Source organism: Halichoerus grypus, chromosome 4, assembly GCF_964656455.1.
Source record: "Halichoerus grypus chromosome 4, mHalGry1.hap1.1, whole genome shotgun sequence".
Lineage (NCBI taxonomy): Eukaryota > Metazoa > Chordata > Mammalia > Carnivora > Phocidae > Halichoerus > Halichoerus grypus.
Window position 1 is genome coordinate 185,875,350 of NC_135715.1, and position 20,085 is coordinate 185,895,434.

Genomic DNA, 20,085 nt, shown 5'->3' on the forward strand with positions numbered 1-20,085 from the left:
AAATAAATAATATTTTTGTCTCCAAATTTTAATAATCCTCTGCTCTTTGACATTAATCCCTCTTTATTCTACTTTATCTTTCCTTGCCACAGATTTTTAAGGCATGTGAGATTTAACAAAGCTAAGTGTAGATTACAACATATAGAATCAAAGTCGAACTCCAACAGAAGGGGAGGACAAGGAGCTTGGCTTCAGTGCCTATGAAGAGTGCCTGATGGTCTTAGTGGGCCACAGGCTGTCCGTGAAGTGACATCAAGAACTTACTAACTAGAGGCAGGGCGGGGGGGGGGGGGGAGGGTGTAGGAGGGGGGCAGTCTGCGCTCTGGAGTCAGGCAGATGTCATTGAACTTGCTGTGCACTTAGTTTCTCTAAGTCTTAGAGACTTCTCTAAGTCTTCTAAATTCCACTCAATACCTTCCGTTGCATCTCATTGGCCAGAAGCTCTTACCTAGCCGTGGGGAAGGCTGGGCAATGTATTCCTTTGGCTGAGCACATAGCCACCCTGAATAAAATCGGGATTGTGATACTAAAGAAGAAGGGCTACTAGGATGAGCAACTAGCAGTCTTCTCCGTGATTCTTTCACAAGGTACAAGTTTGTACCAATTGGTCCCTCCCACCCCAACAAACTTGGGTTTGCCCTCTGACCTCTGACATGGCAGCAGGGTATTCATGGGGAGAAGAAATGCTTAATGAGCATTGAGCCTGGTGCTCGGGAGAAGTGACGCCAGCTGTTACCTACTGATGTGATTATGGTAGACCCCTGTCTGCATTATCCAGTGTCCTTACCATGCCAGTCATCCAGTATTTTTACTATCCCACCCTGGATGTAAGATGGCATTGGAGAGCTCGCGTTCCAAAGCCAGACAAAGTGCAAAACCCAGATTCAGTGCTTATTAATAGTGTGACTTTGCATGAGTCACTTCTTCCCTCTGAGGCTCAGCTTCCCCGTGTGTAAAATGGGTATAATAATAGATGTATACCTACCTACAGACAACGGAGTAGTTGGAAGGATTAGATGCTTGGCTCCTTCTCCTGCCTGTGGCAAGTAGTCACTAACTGTTAGCTGAGAACCCCAGGGGAAGCCAGGTGTGACAGGCTGCAACCTTCCACTCCAGCCCCCTTCTTAACAAAGAGCATAAGCCCCAGTATTACCTGGGTCTGCACTTTTCCAAAGGATACTCAGGGGTTTATAGCTCTCTTGTTATTCTCCGCCCTTCCAGCCCAGCTGAGCAGGAAGATGGAGATTGTTCATCCTGTGTCACAAGAAGCGCAGGGAATAGAGCCTGCGATGTGTGGCTGTGCCCGGCATTCATGCCCGGGTCCCACGCTGGCCACGCCTCAGACGCCAGACCCGGATCTGCATTCCCCCCTCACCTGCCCTCGCACTCAGGGAGTGACAGCCCTGATGATATTAAATGTTTGCTTGGCCACACCCTTAGTGTTCCCTTCCAAACACACTTGCTCAAAATGGAAAGATATTCCCCCCCAAAAAAGGTGGGGGGCACTCAGTTGGCTCAGTCGGTTAAGCTTCCAACTCTTGGTTTCAGCTCAGGTCCTGATCTCAGGCTCATGAGATCAAGCCCTGCATGGGGCCCCGTGCTCAGCACTGAGTCTGCTTGTCCCTCTCCCTCCCCCTCTGCTCTGCCCCTGGCGCGCGCTCTCTCTCAAATAAATAAATAAAATATTTTTAAAAATGGAAAGATATTCCATGCTTATGGATTGGAAGAATTAATATTGTTAAAATGGGGGTGCCTGGTTGCCTCAGTTGGTAGAGCATGTGACTCTTGATCTTAGGGTCATGAGTTCAAGCCCCACATTGGGCCTAGAGTTTACTAAAAAATGTCCATGCAGCCCAAAGCAATGTACAGATTAAATGTAATCCTTATCAAAATATCAACAGCGTTTTCCACAGAACTAGATCCAATAATAGTAAAATTTGTATGGAACCACAGAGGACCCTGAATAGCCAAAGCAATCTTGAGAAAGAAGAACAGAGCTGGGGATGCCTGGGTGGCTCAACTGGTTAAGCATCTATCTTCCGCTCAGGTCATGATCCCAGGGTACTGGGATCAAGTCCCACATCGGGCTCCTTACTCAGCAGGAACCTGCTTCTCCCTCTACTTGTGTGCTCTCTCTTTCTCCCTCTCTCTCTGACAGATAAATAAATAAAATCTTTAAAAAACATAAAATTAAAAAAAAATAGAACAAAGCGGGAGGCATCACAATCCCAGGTTTCAAGATACACAACAAAGCTATAGTAATCAAAACAGTGTGGTACCGGCAAGAAAATAGACACAGAGATCAATGGAACAGAATAGAGACCTCAGAAATAAATACACGCTTATATGGTCACTTAATCTACAACAAAGGAGGCAAGAATATACAATGGGGAAAAGACGGTCTCTTTAAAAAATGGTGCTGGGGGGCGCCTGGGTGGCTCAGTCGTTAAGCGTCTGCCTTCGGCTCAGGTCATGATCCCAGGGTCCTGGGATCGAGCCCCACATCAGGCTCCCTGCCCCGCGCGAAGCCTGCTTCTCCCTCTCCCACTCCCCCTGCTTGTGTTCCCTCGCTGTCTCTTTCTCTGTCAAATAAATAAATAAAATCTTAAAAAAAAAAAAAATGGTGCTGGGAAAACTGGACAGCTACATGCAAAAGAATGAAACTGGGCCACTTTTTAACACAATACACAAAAATAAACTCAAAATGGATGTAAAGACCTAAATGTGAGACCTGAAACCATGAAAATCCAAACACCCTTTCTCATTCTTTGCAGTATGGATAGACTGAGAATTTTTCAGATCTTTACGTTCTAGTTCCCTTTAGCTTAATAATTCCATCTTTAAGTCATTTCCCTCCTTTCAAATTCTACTATAAACAGTCAGAGGAGCCAAGCCACACCTTCAACATTTTGCTTAGAAATTCCTTCAATTTCTGCTCTTTCCGTGCCGCCGTAATGGTGCGCATGAGTGTCCTGGCAGATGCTCTCAAGAGCATTAATGATGCTGAAAAGAGAGGTAAACGCCAGGTTCTAATTAGGCCATGCTCCAAAGTCATCGTCTGGTTTCTACCTGTAATGATGAAGCGTGGTTACATGGGCAAATTTGAAGTCATTGATGATCACAGTGCTGGGAAAATTGTTGTGAACCCCAGGGGCAGGTTAAACAAGTGTGGAGTGATGAGCCCCAGATTTGATGTATAACTCAAAGATCTAGAAAAATGGCAGAATAATCTGCTTCCATCCCACCAGTTGCACTGACAACCCCAGCTGGCATCATGGACCATCAAGAAGCAAGACAAAGGTGGTGCCTGGGTGGCTCAGTCGTTAAACGTCTGCCTTCGGCTCAGGTCGTGATCCCAGGGTCCTGGGATCGAGCCCCGCTTCGGGCTCCCTGCTCCGCGGGAAGCCTGCTTCTCCCTCTCCCACTCCCTCTGCTTGTGTTCCCTCTCTCGCTGTGTCTCTCTCTGTCAAATAAATAAACAAAATCTTTAAAAAAAGAAAAAAAGAAGCAAGACGAAAACACACAGGAGGGAAACTCCTGGGATTCTTTTTCTAGGGATATAAATCATACGTGCAAATAAAATGCCTCAGTGGAAAAAGAAAGAAAGAAAAGAAAAGAAAAGAAAAGAAAAGAAAAGAAAAGAAAAGAAAAGAAAAGAAAGAAAGAAAGAAAGAGAGAAAGAATGAAAGAAAGAAAGAAAGAAAGAAAGAAAGAAAGAAAGAAAGAAAGAAAGAAAGAAAGAAAGAAAGAAAGAAACTGCTTCAATTTCTTCCAATTTCATCACTCGCAAGTTCTACCTTCTGGAAAACACTAGAACACTAAGCCAATTCAGCTAAGTTTATTGCCACTTTATAAAAAACAAGGATCCCCTTTCCTCCCGTTTCCAATAACATGTTCCTCGTTTCCATCTGAGACCCTGTCAAAATGCCTTTACCATCCATATTTCTCCCAACGTTCAGTCCAGGATTATTAGGGGTTCTCTGAGAAAACTGAGGCTTTCTCTCCAGAGCTCTCCTTCCCTTTCTAGCTCTCTCCAGAATCACCCTTAAAGATCTTCACATCAGTGAAGGCTTTTCTGAGCATGTAGCTCGGACACTTCCAGCTTCTGCCTGATACCCCGTTCCAGAGCTGTGTCCACGTGCTTGGGTGTTTGCTAGAGCAGCCCCCCACTTCTCAGCACATATTTCTATCTTAGTCTATTTGGGCTGCTCTTACAGAACACCATGGACTGCGGCAGGTTGGGGGCGGGGGGTGCTTATAAATAACAGAATTTTTTTTTTGAGCCCACCGTGGAGCTCAAACTCACGACCCTGAGATCAAGAGTCACACACTCCACTGACTGAGCCAGCCAGGCACCCCAACAGAAATTTATTTCTCACAGTTCTGGAAGCTGGGAAGTCCAAGATCAAGGCACACGCCGTTCAGTGTCTGGCGAGGACCTGCTTCCTGGTTTGTAGATCGCCCCCTTCCGGCTGCATTTTACATGGAGGAGGGGGCCAGACAGCTCTTTTTATAAGGGCAGCAACGCTGTTCACAAGGGCCCCACCCTCATGACCTAAGCACCTCCAAATACTATTACATTGGGGATTAGCTTTCAACCTACGAGTTTTGGGGTGGGACACATTCAGTCTATGGCGCCCCATAACCAAAGATGGTTATTGCTGGGAGCTGCCCAGGCCCTTAGCCTTCACTTATTTCTCCTCACCACTGCTGGGAAACTGACTCTCTGCCGAAAGACGGGCCAAATCCGGGTCCTGAGTCACCAGTGTGGACAGAGAGGTGCTGGGACTGGTTCCTTCTAACATTTAGATAAGTGTGAATAAATAACATGTTAATAAATAAATGTTAAACGGGCGCCTGGGTGGCTCAGTTGGTTAAGCGACTGCCTTCGGCTCAGGTCATGATCCTGGAGTCCCGGGATCGAGTCCCACATCGGGCTCCCTGCTCAGCGGGGGGTCTGCTTCTCCCTGTGCCCTCTTCCCTCTCATGCTCTCTGTCTCTCATTCTCTCTCTCTCAAATAAATAAATAAAATCTTTAAAAATAAAAAAAAAAAAAAAATAAATAAATAAATAAATAAATAAATGTTAATCGATAAATGGCCATCCCTGTCCCACGACTCCTGCGGGCACCAGCACCTGCATTTATATACACACCTCCACTCTTCCCCAAAGCATCTGCCTTTCTCTCCTCATGTACCTGCAAACTCCGCTGTAAATGATCCCGTGCGGCGCCGGGGTGGCCCAGTCGGTTGAGCGTCTGCCTTCGGCTCAGGTCATGATCCCGGGGTCCTGGGATCGAGCCTGCTCCACGGGGAGCCTGCTTCTCCCTCTCCCCACTGCTGGTGCGCTCTCTCTCCCTCTGTCTCTCTCTCTCCAATAAGTACACAAAATCTTTAATAAATAAAGTGTCCTGTGGACTCAGCCCACGAGGGCAGCCCCTCCAGAGGCTCAGGACCTCGCTGCACAAGTACCTATGACATCGCTAGCTGCCTACAGCCCCCTGTGACCTCGCTGCCTGAGCAAGGCGAGCAGGGCCGTGGCCACTCCCTCAGCCAGCACAAGGGACCGAGGGCCCAGATGACCAGCAGACCCTCGGGAGAGGCCAGAGCTGCCAGCATCCGCACACATGGCGACAGCAGATCCACGGACAGTCTTACAGAGGGGTCCCCAAATCAGGTCCCCCTCCCTGCAGATGCCCCAGCGGCTAATGGTGCTGTAGCGTCATCCGTCGAGTCGGTGACCTCCAAACCCACATCAGCGTCTGCGGACGAGGACAGGCCTGAAGCTGCTGAAAGGCACAGCCGGGAGCCCACGGAGGCCTCAGGTGCTCGGCAAACGTCCCCGAGCCCCCAGGACCCAGCACGCGACGGACCGGTGCAAGACCCGGGCGTGACTCAGAGCCTTCAGACCTGCCTGCGTGACTCCCCGGCGGAAGGGACACGGCAGGCGGCAGGTACCCCGGGCGGAGACCGAGAGGCAGCTCCGACTAGCCCAAGGACTAAGGTTCAGCTCCGCGGTAGCGTGGACGCTCAGCCCATCGTGAGCGCGGCAGACGTGGATGGAGAGCTCGGCAGTCAGGCCACCAGCGCCACCGAAACTGTTGAGGAGGGACCCGAGGGTCCGGAGGCCTTGAACGCGGACACTGAAGCTTTGCCAGGAGCTGGGTCCCCGCGAGTGACTGTGGGGGATTTGGAGGACCGCTCGGGGGACCCGCAGGCTCAGCAGTTGCCTCCTTCCCCGGGAGGCAGCACCCCACCCTCGCCTGGCCCCCAAGAGGTGGCCCTGGGGAGGAGGTCCCTAGACTCCAGGCTTTACGAGGCCAACGAGGAGAACACCTACATGCGCTCCATGACCAGCTTGCTGGGCGGAGGTGGGGCGTCCATCAGCTCCCTGGCAGACGTCCTAGTGTGGTCTGAGACCACCACGGGCATGGCCACGGCCCTCCTGGCCTCCGGCCACAGCTCCGTGACCGACCTGCTGCACAGCACTGGGCCCAGCCTGCGCTCCGTCTCCAGCATCCTGGGGGGCACCTTCTCCTCTGGGCTGATGGCCGGGACTAGCTCGGCCCTGCGCTCCGTCACCCACATGCTGGAGAGGGTGGAGCAGAGGACTGTAGAGGGTGTCCGCTCGGCCATGCGCTTCCTCACCAGCCACCTTCTTCCCGGCCAGGCCCACGCCGGCCCGAACTCGGAGTAGCCCCACGGAGGGAGCCCCGAAGGACTGGCTCAGCAGCCTCTGAGAGCCCTGGCACCCTCACGCCGGCTCCCTCGCCCACCCCTGCCTTGGCTGGCTCTCCCCAGATCGGGCAATAAAGCACTGGCGAGCGTTTATTTTCTAAGCGCAGAAAGGTGTCCCCTGAGGGCTTCTCGGGTTGTCCCGTTCAGGGGGCCTGGGGGATGAAGTCCAGAAAGAGCAGAGCCTGGCAGGATGGGGGGGCCAGGCGTGGGGGCATCAGACCTGCAAACATTGACCCTGGCTGGACCTCCAACCAGGTGAGTGGGTTCCTGAGGCAGTGAGACCTGCCCCTTCCCCAGGGCCTGCCGGTGTAGCGGGCTGGGGGGGCCCCTGCTGACGTAACAGGCTGAGGGGGGCCCTGCTGGCGTAATGGGTTGGGGGGGCCCTGCTGGCGTAACGGGCTGGGGGGGCCCTGCTGGCGTAACAGGTTGGGGGGCCCTGCTGGCGTAACGGGCTGGGGGGGCCCTGCTGGTGTAACAGGTTGGGGGGCCCTGCTGACGTAATGGGCTGGGGGGGCCCTGTTGGTGTAATGGGCTGGGGGGCCCCTGCTGGCATAATAGGCTGAGGGGGGTCCTGCTGGTGTAACGGGTTGGGGGGGTCCTGCTGGCGTAATGGGCTGGGGGGGCCCTGCTGGTGTAACGGGCTGGGGGAGCCCTGCTGACGTAATGGGCTGGGGGGCCGCTGCCGGCATCGCAGGCTGGGACCCCCCAGTGAGGTTGAGAGGACGGAGCCAGACCAATGTGGGTTCACACCCCAGTGCTGTTACTGATCCTGGGCACGTCGCTTCACCCTCTGAACCTCCGATTCTCACCCATAGGACGGAGAAGGAGCCCACACCGTGCGGATGTTTAGGAGACGTAAGGGAAACAAGGCAGGGCCTACCTCGCGGCGGCTGGCACCTAACGAGCGCACACATTACAGCCGCCCTCTCTCCTCCAGCAGGCCGGGCAGGAGCAGGAGCAGGATCTAGGCGGGGGGCCAACTGTCCCTGTTTGTCTGAGACTAAGAGGGTTCCTGGGATGTGGGACTTTCAGATGTAAAACCAGGAAAATCCCGGGCAAACTGCGACGAGTTGGTCACCCTAGACCCAGGTTTCTTTATAAATGTCTACGTTGGAAAGGGAGCACCTGCCAGGATAGGGTGCCACGCCAGTCACGTGACTTGGTGAGCGGAGCTCCAGCGACACATCAGCCCCACTCCTGCCCCTGGCCCGGTGACGAATGCGGGTCCCACCCCACACACCTCCCTGCCTCAGCCCTGGCCGTGGTTTTGTTCATTCGGCCGTCGGCAAGTGGGAGCCCTGGTCGGAAACCAGCCACCGATGCATTTGTTTGCCCCATACAGTGTTTCTCAAATTGTGTATTAATTGCTAACACTTTAAAGCCAGGAGATTTTAACATAAAATTATGGATTAAAAAAATAGATTTCTGCGTCTCTTAAAAAACCTTGAGGCCTTGGGGTGCCTGAGTGGCTCAGTTGTTAAGTGTCTGCCTTCAGCTCAGGTCATGATCCCAGGGTCCTGGGATCGAGCCCCGCATCGGGCTCCCTGCTCGGCGGGAAGCCTGCTTCGCCCTCTCCCACTCCCCCTGCTTGTGTTCCCTCTCTCGCTTTCTCTCTCTCTGTCAAATAAATAAATAAAATCTTTTTAAAAAAAACCTTGAGGCCTTATTTCTTCAGAGGAACTGCAGTCGAGCTGCCCTCTTTAGAGGGACGCACCTGGCCTGCACAGTGATTGATGTCACCTGCTCGGCCCCCAGAGGCACGCCTTTGCCACCCCTACCCTGCAGGGGGCTCCCATGAGGAAGTGGGGTGCCAGGCCGCAAGGGGATGCAAAGACAGAACGGGTGTGTCTACACCCTCTTCTCGAGGAGCTGCCACTTTCTGTCGGTGAGACATGAACCGTCCTCACCGTGAAAGCAAAATCCTCAGAGGAGGAAGATTGTCCATTCAGATCCCAGGAATCGGGGTCTTCCGGAGGATCACCTGAGTCAGGCGTGAAAAGACGGGAGCGGTGGCGTCCCCCCGACAGAGGGGACAGGACCACCAGCTGAGGCAGGCCTGAGGCGCGCTTAGCTGGGGAGGGCGGCGGCCAGTTCGAGCTGACCTGAGCCCAGAACAGAGGACAGGTGACCACGTTGCCAGCGTAGACCCCAAATGCTTTCCGCAAATGATTTCTGAACCGGGTAAGTGCCACGCAGGCACGGTCCCAGAGAGACTGCCAAGGTGAAGGAAGGGACGGAAACCACACTCAAACCAGAGCAGCTGAAGGGATCAGCCGAAAAGCATAACTGCCAAGTGGGCGTGGCTGGACCCGGGGCTCAGCCTTGTCCTCAGGGCTCTGTCTGTCTCTCCAGCTCTGGCCCTGCCACTCCCCTGCTGGCTCCGTTCCCAGGCGGCTCAGCCACCTTCCTGCAAAGACAGAGGCCCTTGTTCTCACTAGCTCTGGTAGGTTTGGCCCCCTTGCTCTCTCTCCTGCCCCCATCACTGAGGCTTTGGAAATGAAATACCTCATTACCTGGCCTGGGCCTCACACCTACCTGGGGGGCTGGGGCGGTGGGGGTGGGCACCAGGCTCGGCCCAGCAGTGGGGGTTCCCACAGGAAGAGCTGCTGGATCCACCCCATTTTGCGTGTTAAAGCGTCGTAAAAGAGTGTGGCCTTGGGGGCCAGGCCGCCTCGAATCCCGCTCCACCTCCTACTAACTGTGTGTTACTCTTATCTCCCTATGCCTCAGTTTCCTTATCTGTAAAATGTCAATAATAGCGGTACCTACTGCATCGGGCGGCTGTGAGGGCGACATGAGTTAATGAGTCAAGTTCATAGAACAGTGCCTGGCACGCACTTGAGTGCTCCATGTTGGCAGTCACCGTGATTATAGTGACAGACGCTTCGGTGGACTCCTTGACAAGGACTGACTTTCCCTGCTTGCTCCAGCCTTCCTCTCTGCTGCGGAATCACAGTCATGTGGGCAAATCCTCCTGGCAACTTCTCTGTAGGTGGGCCCCCCCCCAGGCATCCAGGTGCTAGTGCACCCGGGGAGAAGGGCAGACCTGCACGCTGGGGGCTGAGGGTGAGACACGGACAGAAGTGGGAGCACCCCAGCTCTGGATAAAACGCCAGAGGGAGAAAGGAAAGGCCCCAGTCCCCGGGCAGAGGGAAGCTGTCGGCAGGCGGGAGTGCTCCCACCCATTACGGGCATGGGGGCCACAGTGCGGGCTGCACATGGAACAAGGGGAGCACTACTGGGGAGGAATAAGTTGGTGGGTGAGGGGGAAAAGAATGAGCAGGATAGGGGTGCCTGGGTGGCTCAGCCATTAAGCGTCTGCCTTCGGCTCAGGTCATGATCCCGGGGTCCTGGGATCGAGCCCCGCATCGAGCCCCGCATCAGGCTCCCTGCTCAGCAGGAGGCCTGCTTCTCCCTCTCCCACTCCCCCTGCTCGTGTTCCCGCTCTCCTGCCTCTCTCCCTCTGTCAAATAAATAAATAAAATCTTAAAAAAAAAAAAAAAAGAATGAGCAGGATAACGGGGTGCTGTAGGGAGGGTACTCTTTGGTGTTGAGAACCGAGGCACAGTTATTAATTCACCCCCACAAAGCTGGCAGCTCCTCACTCTTCTCATTGAGGTGCTAGGGTTAACGCCTGACAACCACCCACACTCCTCCAGAATCAACAACCAGCTTTTTGGGTGTGTGTTGTGCCGCTGAGAGATGGGCCTGTAAGCAGAGGTTCTGCGTAGAGAGACTTTTAGGCCGGGCTGAGCGCCAGCAGGGCAGACGCGGCATCCTAGCGTCTGAGCCCGGCTGCGGCTTGGCTAAGGGGAGGGCACCCACAAGTCCTGGCAGACAGCAGGAGGGACACTGTGCCCCCCCCCCGTGGCGCGGTGAAGGACTCACGCCCCCAGCCGTCCGCGGACAGCCTTCAGTGCGGGCCCCTTCAGAGACGTCGTGGCCAGGTCTGTGCCCGGGGCTCAGGCCTGACCGTCCAACCCCAGTTCCAGAGTGCCCGTGGCACTGGCCCGGGTGACCTGGGATTTGCACTGCAGACTCCATTCCCGTCCGCCCCCTCGGCCTCAGAGCCTGTGTTCCAGAGACCCCAACCTGTGTCCAAAGGCTGCTGATTTTTTCCATCTGAGATGTGTGTGTGTTTGCGGGGAGGTGGGGTGGGGGGGGACTGCAAATTCAAACTGTGGAAAAAGTTCAAAGGTCTTTTTAAAGGGGGGGCACCTGAGTCTGTCGTTAAGCGTCTGCCTTCGGCTCAGGTCATGATCTCAGGGTCCTGGGATCGAGCCCCACGTCAGGCTCCCTGCTCGGAGGGAAGCCTGCTTCTCCCTCTCCCACTCCCCCTGGTTGTGTTCCCTCTCTCGCTGTGTCTCTCTCTCTCTGTCAAATAAATAAATAAAATCTTAAAAAAAAAAAGATCTTTTTAAAGAGAAGCTTCATTGTAAGAAAAGTTAGAAACGTGACACCATCTTGAGAATGGTTAAAAAAAGGGAGGGGGGCTAAATCTTTGTCAGTGTTTTTACTTGTTTTCTAAGGACAATGTTATTGTTTAGTCTACAGCCACTTGCCTAATTGGTTAAAGTCACCATGTGATTGTGGTCAAGTTTATAGGTTTGCCTGGGTGAGGCACAGATTCTATCCAGGAAAGAGTGTCTCCAAAAGAAAGTGACCACAGATAAGGGCAGTCCCCCCCGCCCAGGAGGAGGTAACAAAGTGTAAAGGTAAACTAAGGTCTTAAGTACACATTTACATATTTAAATGAAAGACTGGATCCTCTCTGGGCTAAAAGAAAGCCCCATTTCCGAGACTGCCTGGTTCGCGAGCTTCCAGTCCCTAAGAGTGGAGGGTGCGCCCTCTGCTGGAAAGAAGGCAGCACTGGCCTGCAGCAGGAGGGCGAGAGGCCAAAGCCCAGCCTTGAGGATGTTTGCTTGGGGATTTGAGACACACCCGTGAGAGAAATGGGGGTTAAAAGAAAATTTTCTTTACTCGCAACACTTCTGACACCAAATGTGTGGGTTTTCCACACCAAGCAATTCTCCAATTCTCTGCAGACACCCACCTGGGTGTCCTACAATTCAATTCTGGCACCAGCTTGAGTTAGCACAAACCCTACGGGTTAAGGGCTCAGTCCCACCAGATTGCCCCACTTCAGGTCCCTGCGTACCCACTCTTCTCTCTAATGTGGCCACAAATCAGGGATTCCCATGACTCTCTCCTCAGGTTGGATAATTGGCTACAAGAACTCATAGAACTCAGGAAAACACTATCACTGATTTATTATAAAGGATATTATAGATGATACAAATGAACAAGCAGATGAAGCGGTACAGAGGGCAAGGTCCAGAAGGGTCTCAAGCACAGGAGTTTCTGTCTCCCAGGAGTAGGGATGTGTCGCCCTCCCGACACGTGGATGCTTTCACCAACCCAGAAACTCTTCAAACTCTCATGTTCAGGGTTTTTATGGAAGTTCCATTATATAGCCATGGCTGATTAAGTCATTGGTCATTAAGCCAATCTCCAGCCCCTCTCCTCTCCCCGGAGGTGGAGAGGGTGCTGAAAGTTTCGACTTTCTAATCCCAGGGTTGGCTCCTTGGTTTCCAGCCCCCCATCTCCAAGAGTCAATTACACAAACTCATAGGGGCATATTATAAATAACAAAAGATGCTCCTCTCACCCCTCTCACCACTCAAGAAATTCTAAGAGTTTTAGAAGTTCTGTGCCAGGAAGCGGGCAGGGGTGAGGCAGAAACCAAATATATATTTCTTATTATTCAGAATAAACTCTAAGATACCACCAATGGAGTTGACTCAAGGTGGCTCTCTGCTCAGCGGGGAGTCTGCATCTCCCTCTCGCTCTGCCCCTCCCCGCCTCTCCCCCACCCGCTCATGCACACACTCTCTCAAATAAATAAAATCTTAAAAAAAAGGGGGGGGGAACAATGGCAGGAGGACAGAGGGGGATAGACCCTCCCACTGGGGCCACCCCCAGAGCCCAAGATCACGACAATGTTTGTAGAATAGCGCTCCAAGTCAGACCTCAGAAGGCCCAGAGTCCTCCAGAAAGGATCCCACCTTGGCAAAGGCCTTCAAGGGTGGGGTCTGACTGAGGGGGTCTCTGGAAGAGCAGTACCCACTGAACCTGTGCTTGAAAGCAGGCTGCTCCCCGCCCCTGGGGCATCCTCAAGTGGACCCTGAGGTACTAGATGAAGGTCCTACTGATTTCCAGGCTCAGTTTCCTCATCTATAAAATAGGTCTCCCATTTGCCTCACAGGGATGCTATCACCAATAATGCATATTTTTTAAAATAGCATTTAACGGTGGGCATGTGACAAATGTCAGTTTTCTCCCTTCCTTGGGGTTTTCTGCATTGTCTGTGTATTGATCAGGAGTCTTTTAATTTGGAAGTGACAGAAACCAGCCTGAAACAGTTTGATGGCCCAGATTGATGGGCCAGGCAGAGAAGGGCTGGGAAGAACTGGCTTTGGAGATGCCCGGGATCAGGGCAATTCTGCCTCTTCTCCAGGCTTCTCTTCCTTGCAGGGCACGTGGCTCCTGAAGGCTCCAGTCCCACAAGCTTGCACTTCCAAGACTAAGAGGAAAGATCTCTGTTTCCCTGCTCCTGCCTGATAACTCCTTGGGGGAAGTGCTCTGGTTGGCCCAGCCTGGATCACATGTTGGAAAGGCCTTCCTCATCCAGAGTTCCTGGCACCTCCCTGAGCAGGTGGCTCTTGGCACCCTGAGCTGTGTCCCTCCCAGAGAGGAGAAGGAGGCAGTTAAGGAAGCCTGTCCCCTCTTGGCTTTCCTTTGTCCTCACTGCAGGTGGCACTGCTCTAACCTCCCCCTGCAACTCAATGGGGGCCTTCAGATAAAAACCACCTTTCCCACCAGTCTGTAAATGTTCTACCCACAGTCAGAGGCTTCCTTCGACCATGTGCTTTGGAAAGATCTGAGGCATTCGTAAGTGTACTCCGTCTAACTCCATGAATTAAAAAATATTCCTCTGCATCTCTGATTTTTAAATATCAACCAATGAGGAAATAGGATTCACTTAAAACACCTGGTTTGGCCTCTCTGACCACCTGCATTTTATTAGTACTTGTCAAAATACAGTTTCTGGTGAGGAAAAGCACCTCCCACAGATGGCCTCCACCACACTGAACTTGAACAAGAGAAGCAAGGTCCTCTAGCAAGAGGAGGAAGTTAGGGTTACCCCTGACCAAAGATGGGTGAGTTGAGGCAGACCAGGGCAGGGCACGATGGCAGATTACTGCCGGCCCCTGCATAGTCCTGGGCTTTGGGATTCCGCACGTAATGATGGGCTGTGGTGTGACACAGAGATGGGAGGGAGATAGCGCAGCCCAAGAACAAGGCCCACGCCAGAAACTCGGCGAGGCGCTCGGCAGGCCCCCCCCGCCCCACGCCCCTCACCCGGAGGTGGCCTGGTCACACTGCAGCCAGGGCAAGGAGGTGAATGGCACAGCGCAGACACCAGGGGAAGGCACAGGAGTGGAGGAGCGAACCAGGGATGGGAGCAGAGTGGCGTGAGCAGGGCCCCGTGTCTCCTCCCCCAAGGCGGGTGGCCAAGCGAGGCAGAGATTTCCTGGGCGACCCGGAGGGGAGGGGAATGAAAACGCCCCCGTCCGGCCACCTGCTCCTCGTTGCCAGAGCAGGAGCCCAGGTTGGGGCCTGGTGAGAAACGAGCCTGGAACGGAAAACTGGGGCAGTGAGACGGGGTGACGGCAAACAAAGGCCTCTGTCCGGGAGACAAACGCCGGCTGGCCGGGGGTCGCGCTCAGGCCGCCCGAGGCCAGGCGGCGCCGCTTCCTCGCCTGGGCTCGGCCCCCTTCCGCCGGAGCTGGGGGCTGGGGGGCTGGGGGGCTGGGGGGCGGGGGCACGGCTCCGGGGCGGGGCCGGGGGCGCGGCCCGACGGGCGAGGGGCGGCGAGGACAGCCCCCGCCCCGCCCCGCCCCGCCCCGCCCCGCCGTGTCCCTGGCGACCGAGACCTCAGCGCCGGGGCGGGGGCCGCGCGACGGTGAGTCTACGCCGGTTGCTACGCAACGGCCGGGTGACGTCAGGCGATTGAGTTTGGTTCCCAAGGTAACTGGCCGGGCAGCTGGGCCGGGAACTATTTGTGTCTGTCCCCAGAGGGGCTGCGGAGCCTCCGGGGTCTGGCGCAGCGGAGGAAGTGCGCCGCGGGCCCGCGGGCAGGCGGGGGGACAGAACACAGAGGCCCTTTCAGCTCTCGGAGGCCGGCGACCCGGGCGGGGCGCTGTCTGAGCCCTACCGGAGGACGCCCCTCCTCCGCTCCCGGCCGCCCCCGGGTTCTCCCCACGCCTGAGGGGGAGGCCCCTGGATCGGCGGGCTTTGTCCTACTTCTAAACGCTCCCCTGGGTAAACGCTAGGAAGAAAGGGGCTTCTGTTTGCAGCGGCCCGGCCCTCCCTGCACACAGTAGGCGCTCAGCACGGCATTCCCGTGGGACCGCGGACGTTCGCTGCCCCCTCAGAGCCGCCGGCCGCCGCCAGCACTCAGAACCCCGCGTCAGGTTCTGACCTCCCAGCGCCTCCGTACCTGGCCTCCGTGCCCCGGTGAGCTCATCAGATTGGCTCCACGATTTGGGGGGGCCACGATGCAAAATTAAATGAGAGGCCCCTTGGTCAAAAATGACCGAGGGACAATGTAGGAAACAAGCCCGGTCCCGCCCACTGAGGACGAACTGCCAAGAGCGTGAAAGTGATACGTCCGTGGGTAAACTGAGGCAGGGGACATCAGTCACAGAGGAGAGAAGATAAGGCTCAAATCTGGAGTGGAAGAAGGTGAGGGCCAAGACACAGCAGGAGCAGAAAGACCATCAGGTGTGCACAACCCAAGCAGTGACCTAAATCTGAGCAGTGACCAGCTCAAATCAGAGCTGGCCTCAGGTTGCCTGGGGGACCCCTAGGGCTTCAGAGGGGTGTAACTGGGTCTCAGGACTTAGGTGATGCAGTCTAGCCAGGCCTCTCAGGCTCTTCCCTCCTAATGACACTTGTTGCAAGAGGGTAACATCAAGCCTCCCACAGTCTGTCTCTAGGGGGCCACCACCACCTCCCCCAGCACAATGGGCCAGACCAGGCTGCATCCAGGAACGGGGATATCTGCGCCCAGGTCTCAGAGAACTGGTGTGCATTGACATGGAGACCAGCTATTTGCCCAGGAGCCAGGGCATGCTCTGTCCGTCCCACCCAAGGGAAGCATCTGCCCCATCCCTGTAAACCTTTCACTTTTGTCAACTGCTGGCCAGGGGCTCAGAGGACCAGAGGTGTCTAGGCTGTCTTTCCCAGGCAGTGAATTGCCACAGCCTGATCCTCACTTGAGAAAAGCCTGCAGCCCTCGTCCTCTCCTCTCCTCTGGGTGAAGCAGGCTCCGTGATCCCCGTTTCACACACAAGACCTGTTCTAGCATGCACCTGGGCTCACCTCCCACCCAGATTCGCCAGACTCTCCCAGAGGATTCCTTGAGAATGGGTCCTGGGCCTAGGAACCAGAGCTGGTGTGCAGAACCAGCTACACAATTTTGGGGGCCTAGGGCAAAATGAAAATGCAAGGTCCCTTGTTCAAAAACTATTAAGAATGTCAAGATGGGGCGGGGGGCATCTGGCTGGCTCAGTTGGAAGAGCATGCGGCTCTTGATCTCGGGGTCATGAGTTTGAGCCCCACGTTGGGTGTAGGCATTACTTTAAAATAAATAAAAAAATGTCAAGATGGTGACAGTTGAGCATTGAACTAAGCATTGGGGCCCTGGGTGACTGACTGCATGGGTTGTACACTCACAAAACCCGCACCACCCAGCTGGCAAGTCCTAGACACCAAGCAGGGTGTCTTCCGGCACAGAGTCCAACCTGCTCCCTCTGTCAGGGTCCATCTGTTGGCCTCTCCCCGTGCTACGGCCAGCCACCTCTGGGGGTACTTTCCTAACCACCCATTCAACAAAAACAGCTGAGGTTCCTCAGGCCCACCAGATATCGCATGGAGGGGATGCGTCCAGTGCTTTCCCATCAAAGGACCCAAATCACAGAATACTTCCAGAAATGTTCATTTATGCAAATGCTGGATGATTGGTTCTCTATTTTCAGCTGAAGAACACTTGCTCTTGAAAAAAATATATAAGGGGCATCTCTGTTAAGATGCTGAAATGTGAAACGTAGCAGCTGATTGAGGGTTTGGCACGAATCAACACTTAAATAATATATAAGAACAAAAGTCAAGCGTGTGTTTGCAGCCTCTTAAGGTCTGTGGCACACCCACAGTTCATTTCAGTCTGCCCTCAGGGAACCAGGGAAGGGAACCTCTGCCTCAGGCCATTGGATTCATCTTCACCCTAGGATCAGGCCCTGCAATGGGGACAATGGTGAAAGACCTCCCCTGCAGCTGGGCCTGAAGCCCTACTTCTCCCTCCTCCTCCTCCTGCCACCTTCCCGACCCTTCCACGGATGTGACCCCAGGAGAGCTCCCTGATAAACTTCCTGTACACTAATCTATGAAGTCTCTCACCCACCGGAGGCACCCATGGGCCCCTCCCACCTCTTTAACTGCCCTATAACAGTTTTTCTTTCATTTGTTCAACAGATCCTCACTGAAGGCCTACTATGCACCAGATGGTGTTATAAGTCCTGGGGGTAAAGCAGAATAAGGCAAGCAAACACTCTGCCTTCATGGAGCAGACATAAAGCAACCAAAAATATAATGCAATAACATCGAACTTAGAAGTTCTATTAAAAATAAACAACAGAATGATACAATAAAGAATATCTGATCTGAGCTGGGGGCAGCTACTTTAGATCAAACTTCCTCTGGGTCAAGGAAGGCCTCTCTGAGGAGGCAATATGAGGCCAGGCACTCACCAGTTTGAAGGACAAGCATCAACCAGGCAAGTTCAAAGGCTCTCAGGTAGGAAGTTGGGATGTTGGGTTCACAGGAACAAATGGTCCTAGAATAAAGCAAGCAATGGGAGGGGCACCTGGGTGGCTCAGTTGGTTAAGCGGCTGCCTTCGGCTCAGGTCATGATCCTGGAGTCCCGGGATCAAGTCCTGCATGGGGTTCCCTGTTTATCGGGGAATCTGCTCCCTCTGACCCCCCCCCCCCTTGTGCTCTCTCTCTCTCTCTCTCTCTCTCAAACAAATAAATAAATCTTTAAAAAAAAAAGCCAGCAATGGGAGATGAGGTCAGAGGCAAGGCCAGATGATTCAGGGCCTGGAAGAAGAATCCAGAAGAATTCAGCTCTTATTCCGAGTGAAGTGGGAGCCATTGGGCAGTTTTAAGCAGGGCAATTATGGCAGTCACCTGTTTAAAGCCTCACTCTGGCTACTGGGCAGAGACAGGACTCACTACATGTTTCACCTGCTCTTTGGCACGTGTTTGCCCTTTGGCCTGATTGTTACTAACTGGTGTTTATGCAATAGCCTCTCTGCTCCTTGAGGTTGGAGGCCAGTCCTGGGACATGTTTGGATCCCCGCACCACCTTGCACTGAGTAGGTGCTCAATAAATATTTACAGGTCAACCAGCTGACCCATCTGTGTCCCCAATGATCTTCTGGAGTCTTGCTTCTTGGACCAGCATCAACGCCACCTGGGAGCTTAGAGGAAAGGTAGAAACCCAGGCCCCACCCAGGCCTCCTGAATCAGAATCTGCAATTTAATAAGATCCCCCAGAAATTCGGATGCATGGTAAAGTTTGAGAAGCACTTCTAAAGAGTAGAATAACTGGAGGGCCAGACAAGGAGGTGGGGAAGGTGGAGGTGACCCAGGAGGTGAACCCAGGTGCACACAGTGGACTCACTTGGGGAGTCTCCCTTAAAGGTTGCAACCACCCTGAGTCACTGAGTCTGAGAGGAGCTCGGACCAGTAAAAAAGCTAATACTTACTTGGTGCTTTCCGTGTCAGACAGCGGTTTCTCAATCTTTCACACGCATTAACTAATTCAGTCTTCACGACAGCCCTCTAAAGCGGTACTATTACGACCACCATGCCCATATTGCAGATGAAGAAACCGAGGCCCCGGGAGGTTGAGGTTATTCCAGAATCTTCGGCAGGTACACACGCATTTGGCGGTGCCCGGCGGTTAGAGCAGGGCCTGTTCTGATTGGTGGCTGCCTGCCCTACTGATTATTCAATGTTTTGAACGTCGCCCTGGTTACCGAGCTGCATGGAAGACTCAGGATCCAAATCAGTCCACCGCGCTGGAGCCCCAAACCACGATCCTCTATCCAACTAGCGCTATCACCACCCAGAAACAGCACACCTCAGGGACAAGTAATGTGTGTCAAAATGTTTTGCAAGCTATAAAACCCAGTATGATTGCTAAGTGCGTAGATTCCTCCGGGGCAGAATTGAGAGAAGCCTGTTAAAGCTGCAGAAGCTGGGCGGCCAGAGGTCAGAGGAGAGACTGCTATGGGAAGCAGCATTTTCTCTGCTTGCTCCAAGGGGAAACTGAATCAGAAGGAAAGGCCTCCCTGAGTGGAGCCCCCACGATCAGCCCTGAGGAGGCTCTAACTTGCCAGATACCCTCAGGCACTAATCACGTTAGCCTGGGCGTGTCTTCAAGGACTGACGGGACCCTCCTGGTATCGACCACTAGAGGGCGCTGCTCCCCAGCCTTCGCCCCATTGGACCCCACCTGCTCACAAGAAACTAGGACTTGGAAGGAGTCCTAGTGAGCAAGCACCAGGGACTTCGAGAAATGGAAAAGGAGGGAAGGCATGAGGGAAGCGGGACTTATACACCCTTTCAATCCCCAGAACACTCTGGTGCAGGAGCTCTTGTTCCCATTTTACAGATGAGTTATCCGAGGGCCAAATATGTTGGACAAGATCCCCCAAACCAGGAAGTTAGGGAGAGGCAGGGCTGGGTCATCTGATTCCAACCTCAGTTCCCAACGGAACCACAAGTAGATGTCAGCTCGTCTGACCCTGTCATGTCGCTGGTGTCCCTGCTTCTGTTGACCCTGTGTTCTGAGCAGAAGCCAGAACCTCTACGTTGCTGTATTTTCCTGCTGTATTCCAGCAACAGTTCCAACAGCCAGCACTCATAAAAACGGCCCCTTCCTGAGACTTCTGAGGTCATGGTCTCCTGCTTCATTGTCCTCCGGCCTTCAGGGACCCCCACCTGCCGCCCCAACACAGCAGCCTCGGATTCTGGCAGATTCTGGGGTCTCCTCTGATCCCTGACCCTCTGATCCTAGCCTCAAATTCTACATCCCTTCCCCACCCTAGGGACCCCACAGGTTTAGGCTTTGCCCCCTGGTACCCCACGGCAGGGAGCAGCACAAATAAACAAGGGGACATTTGAACCAAGAAGAGCCTGTGGTTGCGGCCAAAGACTT

The 20,085-nt window shown here is 53.9% G+C and overlaps 1 protein-coding gene and 1 long non-coding RNA gene across 4 annotated transcripts in view; one reads left to right on the top strand and one right to left on the bottom strand.

The window, feature by feature from the left end:
* The window catches only part of LOC118520952 (uncharacterized), a 50,143-nt gene extending 30,909 nt beyond the window's left edge, over positions 1 to 19,234 (bottom strand). Inside the window, exons 1-2 of one of the 3 annotated variants that reach the window (XR_013447420.1) lie at positions 18,629 to 19,234; positions 17,609 to 17,694 (exon numbers count right to left, since the gene is read on the bottom strand). This is a non-coding gene — a long non-coding RNA (uncharacterized LOC118520952). The remainder of the gene's footprint in view (positions 1 to 17,608; positions 17,695 to 18,628) is intronic. The other 2 variants (XR_004909888.2, XR_013447421.1) reach the window with 2 other exon arrangements.
* Positions 2,955 to 6,696, top strand: TEX44 (testis expressed 44). Its single transcript, XM_036069223.2, has 2 exons — positions 2,955 to 3,015; positions 5,693 to 6,696. The coding sequence occupies exons 1-2, from the start codon at positions 2,955 to 2,957 to the stop codon at positions 6,694 to 6,696; spliced, it is 1,065 nt and encodes a 354-aa protein (XP_035925116.2).
* Positions 19,235 to 20,085: the final 851 nt, after the last annotated feature.

What these genes read in the sequence shown, in the direction of transcription:
- TEX44 (XM_036069223.2), top strand. Translation starts at nt 2,955, where the DNA reads ATGGTGCGCATGAGTGTCCTGGCAGATGCTCTCAAGAGCATTAATGAT. An exon ending in TAATGATGCTGAAAAGAGAG is followed by an intron (nt 3,016 to 5,692) that starts GTAAACGCCAGG and finishes CCCTCCCTGCAG; the next exon opens with ATGCCCCAGCGGCTAATGGT.